The sequence below is a fragment of the Callorhinus ursinus genome, unplaced genomic scaffold, assembly GCF_003265705.2.
Source record: "Callorhinus ursinus isolate GAN/ISIS: 27379988/994484 unplaced genomic scaffold, GSC_fseal_2.0 scaffold48, whole genome shotgun sequence".
Lineage (NCBI taxonomy): Eukaryota > Metazoa > Chordata > Mammalia > Carnivora > Otariidae > Callorhinus > Callorhinus ursinus.
Genome location: NW_027397110.1, coordinates 2,796,189 through 2,803,018, shown reverse-complemented (window position 1 = coordinate 2,803,018; position 6,830 = coordinate 2,796,189). Strand labels below are relative to the sequence as shown.

Sequence of the window (6,830 nt, the reverse complement as noted above, 5' to 3'; positions counted from 1 at the left end):
CTCTGGCTCATCCTCTGCCTCGGGGCCCCTGCCTCTGGCTCATCCTCTGCCTCGGTGGCTACTAGGGCGTGAGAACCTGATGTGAGAGAGATTGCATTTGGATTTGGTCAGGGAAATATTAGGTTACCTGGTTTTTCTTTACACTTCACTCATTTTAGGGAATGGGCCAATTTGGTATTGTTTTGAATATGTGTTTCTCATGAATTTTCATTCACAGAAAAAGACTTCCAAATGACGATACCAGCACCTATCTGTAAGATTTACCAAGCTGTATTCTATTATGAATTTCATAAGGGAAAGTTAATTAAAAATGGGTTACATGCATCTTTCTTCAGTTACTATGATAGGTAATAAAAAGCTTCCATATTATTGTGAGTTCCCAGAATGTTTCTACATTAATATAGCTGAGAACAACGTCGCCCATGGCAGTTTGGTTGGCCTGCTGGCTTTGCAGACCCGCCCCCTGGAGGTGGACCCCGTGCTGTCTTTGCTGCTTTTGTCTCCGACACGCTGTTCTGTCCAGGCAGAGCCTGGGCTGGTCTGGGGCTTGGGCACCTGCTGTCTCCCTGCTGCCCGCTCCTGGTGGTTGCCCCGCCCTCCCACACTGCCAGGAGGTGGCAGGAGCGCGGGGCCGCGGCCTGCTTTCACATCCCTCTGTGTCCTCTGTCCGTGTGCTTAGTGTCTGGGGGAAGACGTCATGCCCAGAGCACACCGAGTCAGTCAGATTCAAGATTCATCCGATGTGTTCTCCCTAGAAGGGAGGAGTTCTGCAGATCGTCTGGGCCTCCCTACATCTCAGTCCTGTACGTGGGGAGCAGGTGGCCTGGAGGGGCCCACAGAGCCGCTTGTGCCCAGCCTCATGCAGCAGCCCCTCTCAGGTTGGACCTCCCCCTCCTGTTGGCACAGATGACGGTGGGTGGAATTACGGTGCCTGCTCTCCTGGCCACTCAGAAGGCACATGATGGGCAGCTCTTGTGTAAGGGGGCAGACGTGTGCCTGAGTATGATGGCACGGGGGCAGTGTTCTGAGGGTGGCCCTTGAGGATGCCCTGGTGCAGGGGGTGCGATCGGGCTGGAATCCTCGGGCCCCGCAGGCTGGATGGTACGCCCCTCCCTCCCAGCCCCACTGCCCGCAGGCCTCCTTTGCACATCGGGCCACAGGCACGCCTCCGCTTCCTCGATCTTCCCCGGGTTGCTCAGAGGGCTTGGGGCCGATCGTTTCCTGTGTTGCTCTTGTCCGGCTCCTTACCTCTCACTTTCCTTCCCACCGTCCTTCATTGCTGCCCATGGTCTCTGCTCCCTGGATGCGGAGTCCACTGGCCCCCAACTCCCTCCTGGTTCTCCCCCCTTGGCTGGGTGCTTCTGAGGGGCTGCTGGTTTCCTGGTTCTCCCCTGAGGGAAGAGCCCCAGTCAGGAGCCCGTCAGTGGGGAAGCAGCCCCCACGCTTTAGAATGGCACGGTTGGCGGGGCTCCCTAGGCTGTCGATCCACCTTGTGCTGTCTTCACCAGTCACCCTTTGAGGTATGACAGGCACCTTCTGGACAAGGACGCCGAGTCCCAGGGCCTGAGTCCAAGGCTGGAGTGCTAATAAGGCAGAGTGTGGACACTGTCCTGGTCCCGTGGATAGGAGGATCCTTGTGGTCACGTACGAAGACGGGGACGGACCTGAATTGTAGATGCCCTCTTGGCATTAAAATGTGCACGTCTTCCTTCAGCGGACCTTTCCCTGGGTGATGGGGATGGTGACCGTGTTGGCCAGTGGGAGATATTTGTGTGGGGTATTCGGAGCCAGCCTGTGATGCCAGCTCAAGGCCTGAACGCTCTTACTTGGTTGCTGCTTGAACAGGGAGGTGTTTTCCTGTGCAGAGTGGGGGCCTTCGTGATGACTCAGGCCAGGCAAGGGCCAAGTAGGGATCAGCCGACACCAGCAGAGGTTCTCAAGTGCTTCCTTTGAGGAGTGCCCTGGACCCCACAGACTCTGTGAAGTGGAGAAGAATGTGGCCTGGGTGCCACGAAGAAGCGGTCACCGCCAAGAACTTGTCCCTGAGGTGCTGCCCGTGTCCAGGGCTGGAAATCAATGTTTGCTAAGTGCTATGGATTATGTTGCTAAAGAGCTGAGGGCCGCTCTCTTCCTAATCACGCAGCAGCAACTGTTTGGTTGGGAAGTGTCAGGTAAGCCTTCACGCTGGGACTCGGGGAGCCCCATTCAGGTAGAACCGGCCACCTCCTCTGGAGCCGAACTCGGTGACATAAGGAATTCGTGTTTTCAGAGTGGGAGCAGCTTAGAGTCCAGAGTAAACTCATTGCTATTGTTAAGGATTGCTATTTTAATCGCATGCTTATAATGACATTTGTCATCTTGTAAAGTAATACGTCTTTCTCCTGCATCTCCAGATCCACATAGACATCCCTCGAATGAGTCCAGAAGCATTAATACTTCAACCCAAAGTGACAGAGGTAAGAGCTGGGGATCTGGAAATGCCTGTGGGGAGGGCGTTTCCTCCGTCGGGGTGGCGGGTTCCCACGGAACTAGTGAGATGGTTGGTGCAGTTGGGGTGCTTACCCATCACAGGTTTGGGGGTAGCCCTTGTGAACATAGTCCCGGACAAGAACCGCTGATTGTTCTTAAAATAGTTTGTGTGTAATATTGATGCACATAAAGGGTACAGGCATGTGTAGGTGGAGCACATACACTCGTGTCCATTCCCACTGAGGACCGGGAACCCCACTCGCGTGGGGCCCATCGTGTTGGAGCTGCTCCCGGTTCTCACACTGCCCTCAAGGGGCCCCCAGGACATGACCCACCTCCTGACTCTGTGATTCCCCACGACCTCAGTGCGTGTCGTGTGGTGTTGTGGTCAGTCCGTATCCAGGAAGCAGTGGGGGCCGCGTCCTTCCTCCAGTAGCCTTGTCCTGCTGCAGCTGGTGGTTTTCTTCCGTGTTATTTTCTCAGATTCATCCAGTCTTGTGTCTGCTTGTGTAACAGTCCATCATTTAAATATCGCACACTTTCTGCGGCCTTCTTCCCGTTGTCAGGTATTTGGGTGGTGTCTCGTGTTCTGTGCTCGGGACCTTCAGGCACTTTCTTGCAGGTGTCCACGGGCCGGAGTTTCTCTGGGGCACTGCCGTAGACGTGAACCGGTTGTGTGCTGGGGTGTGAGCCTGTTGAACCCGCAGGCTGGTGTCAGCTGCTCCCAGGTGGGCTGTGCTCCTCGAGAGCTCGCCTGCGGAATGTGAGTCCCGCGCTCCGCATCTCCACCAGCACTTCCCACTTGGTGTCCCTCCGGCAGGCATTCTTGTGGTGGCCTTCATCTGCATGTCTCTTGTCCAGGTGGCAGCAAGCACCTCTCCCTGGATTTATGGGCTCCTGTCTTGCCTGTTCTGCGAGATGCTTGTTTCTGTCTTTTGCCCGTTTTTTGGGGGGTTGTTGATCTAATTTTTTACCGGCTGCTGATCTTTATATGTTAAGGATTCTAAGTCTTTGTCAGTTTGCGGGTCACACGCGTCCTCTTCAATGCCGTGGCCGCTTCTCACTTCTTGGCGGCTTTTGGGGACCAGAAGTTCCTTGTTTCCATGTGGTCGAACTTCTCCGTCTCTTCAGATGTTCCACGCATCTGTCGTTGCCTGCTGTGCACGATGTGAGGTAGGAATCCAGTGAACTTGCCCATGGAGTGACCCGTCGGGCCCGGCCCCGTGCATGGCCGCCACCTTGTCTGCCTGCATTTGCAGCCTCCCTTGTACATGTGTTTCCGTGGTCTCTGTTTCGGCCCAGAATTCAAGGTGTCTTCCCTCAACACTACATTGGCCAGTGAGTTCAGCTGCGTCCTGAGTGGCCCTGCATGCGGGTGGAGCCCCAGCCCCCCCTTTGCTGGTAGGCCTCAGGCCCTGGCACGCCCACCTGAGCCTCACGGTCAGATGGCCCCAGCTTCTGTGTGCCCCGTTGGTGTTTACTGTCTGCTGGTTGTGTGGTGGGAGTTGCACAGAGTCTGGAGACCAGTTTGGGAGGATGGACGTCTTGGTGAAACCCAGTCTCCCTTGTCACCAACGTGTGGATTTTCCATGTTCTAGGCCATTTCAGTGTAGTTTTAGAATGTACTCCATAAAAGGTCTTGTGTGTGTTTTATTAGATTCGTTCTTAATTATCATATTTTTTGCTGCTATTATAAACAGTATCTCTTTAAAATGGATTTTTTTTACCGTTTGAAGTATTTTCTTTGCATCTTGATTGCTCCCCTAAATGCACTTTTATTTTTTTTTAATTTTATTATGTTATGTTAGTCACGATACAGTACATTAGTTTTTGATGTAGTGATCCACGATCCATTGTTTTCGTATAACACCCAGTGCTCCATGCAGTACGTGCCCTCCTTGATACCCATCACCGGGCTAACCCATCCCCCCACCCCCTCCCCTCTAGAACCCTGTTTGTTTCTCAGAGTCCATCGTCTCTCATGGTTCGTCTCTCCCTCCGATTCCCCCCCTCAGTTTTCCCTTCCTTCTCCTAATGTCCTCCATGCTATTCCTTATGTTCCACAAATAAGTGAAACCATATGATAATTGACTTTCTCTGCTTGACTTGTTTCACTTAGCATCATCTCCTCCAGCCCCATCCATGTTTGTGTAAAAGTTGGGTATTCATCCTTTCTGAAGGCTGAGTAATAGTCCATCGTATATACGGACCACATCTTTATCCATTGATCTGTTGAAGGGCATCTCGGCTCTTTCCACAGTTTGGCTATTGTGGACATTGCAGCTCTGAACATTGGGGTGCATGTGGCCCTTCTTTTCACTACATCCGTGTCTTTGGGGTAAATACCCAGGAGTGCAATTGCTGGGTCATAGCGTAGCTCTATTTTTAAGTTTTTGAGGAACCTCCATACTGTTTTCCAAGCGGCTGCACCAACTTGCATTCCCACCAACAGTGTAAGAGGGTTCCCCTTTCTCCACAACCTCTCCAGCATTTGTTGTTTCTTGCCTTGTCCATTGTTGCCATTCTAACTGGTGTAAGGTGGTATCTCCATGTGGTTTTGATTTGAATTTCCCTGATGGCTAATGATGATGAACATTTTTTCATGTGTCTGTTAGCCATTTGTATGTCTTCTTCAGAGAAGTGTCTTTTCATATCTTCTGCCCACTTTTTGACTTGAGTATTTGTTTTTTGGGTGTTGAGTTTGAGAAGTTCTTTGTAGATCTTGGATACCAGCCCTTTGTCTGTGGTGTCATTTGCAAATATCTTCTCCCATTCTGTGGGTTGCCTCTTTGTTTCGTTGACTGTTTCCTTTGCTGTGCAGAAGCTGTTTATCTTGATGAAGTCCCAAAAGGTCATTTTTGCTTTTGTTTCACTAGCTTTTGGAGATGTATCTTGAAAGAAGTTGCTGTGGCCGATGTCAAAGAGGTTACTGCCTATGTTCTCCTCTAGGATTTTGATGGATTCCCGTCTCACATTGAGGTCTTTCATCCATTTTGAGTTTATCTTTGTGTGTGGTGTTAGAGAATGGTCGAGGTTCATTCTTCCATGTTTAGCTGTCCAATTTCCCAGCACCATTTATTGAAGAGACTGTCTTTTTTCCATTGCATGTTTTGTCCTGCTTTATCAAAGATTATTTGACCATAGAGTTGAGGTCCGTATATGGGCTCTCTATTCTGTTCCATTTTTCTATATGTCTGTTTTTGTGCTAGTAACATGCTGTCCTGGTGATCATGGCTTTGTAATATAGCTTGAAATCGGGCAGCGTGATGCCCCCAGCTTTGTTTTTCTTTTTCAACATTTCCTTGGCGACTCGGGGTCTTTTCTGATTCCATACAAATTTTAGGATTGTTTGTTCCAGCACTTTGAAAAATGTCATTGGAATTTTGATTGAGATGGCATTGAAGGTATAGATTGCTCTGGGTAGCATAGACATTTTAACAATGTTTATTCTTCCGATCCATGAGCACGGAATATTTTTCCATCTTTTTGTGTCGTCTTCAGTTTCTTTCATGAGTGTTCTGTAGTTCCTAGAGTATAGATCCTTTACCTCTTTGGTTAGGTTTATTCCGAGGTATCTTACAGTTTTTGGTGCTATTGTAAATGGAATCGTTTCTCTAATTTCTCTTTCTACAGTTGCATTGTTAGTGTATAAGAAAGCAACTGATTTCTGTGCATTGATTTTGTATCCTGCCACATTACTGAATTGCTGTATGAGTTCTGGTAATTAGGGGGTGGAGTCTTTTGGGTTTTCCACATAAAGTATCATGTTGTCTGCGAAAAGAGAGTTGACTTCTTCTTTGCCAGTTTGAATACCTTTTATTTCTTTTTGTTGTCTGATTGCTGTTGCTAGGACTTCTAGTACTATGTTGAACAATAGTGGCCAGAGTGGGCATCCTTGATGTGTTCCTGATCTTAAGGGAAAGGCTCTCAGCTTTTCCCCATTGAGGATGATATTCGCTGTGGGTTTTTCATAGATGGATTTTATGAACTTGAGGAATGTTCCCTCTATCCCTATACTCTGAAGAGTTTTAATCAGGAAAGGATGTTGTATTTTGTCAAATGCTTTTTCTGCATCAACTGAAAGGACCATATGGTTCTTCTCCCTCCTCTTATTAATGTGTTCTATCACACTGATTGATTTGTGAGTGTTGAACCACCCTTGCATCCCGGGGATAAATCCCACTTGGTCATGGTGGATGATGCTTTAATGTATTGTTGGATTCTATTAGCTAGGATCTTGTTGAGGATTTTGGAATCCATATTCATCAAGGATATTGGTCTGAAATTCTTTTTGATGGGGTCTTTGCCTGGTTTGGGGATTAAGGTAATGCTGGCCTCAAAGAATGATTTTGGAAGTTTTC

General features: G+C 49.2%; 1 protein-coding gene across 2 annotated transcripts in view; it reads left to right on the top strand.

Annotated features, from left to right (window-relative positions):
- Positions 1-6,830, top strand: part of TBC1D22A (TBC1 domain family member 22A) — a 336,855-nt gene that overhangs the window by 104,802 nt on the left and 225,223 nt on the right. For both annotated transcript variants that reach the window (XM_073882613.1, XM_025881542.2), the window contains one exon: positions 2,394-2,456. In XM_073882613.1, the coding sequence (XP_073738714.1) occupies positions 2,394-2,456 (63 nt within the window). The remainder of the gene's footprint in view (positions 1-2,393; positions 2,457-6,830) is intronic.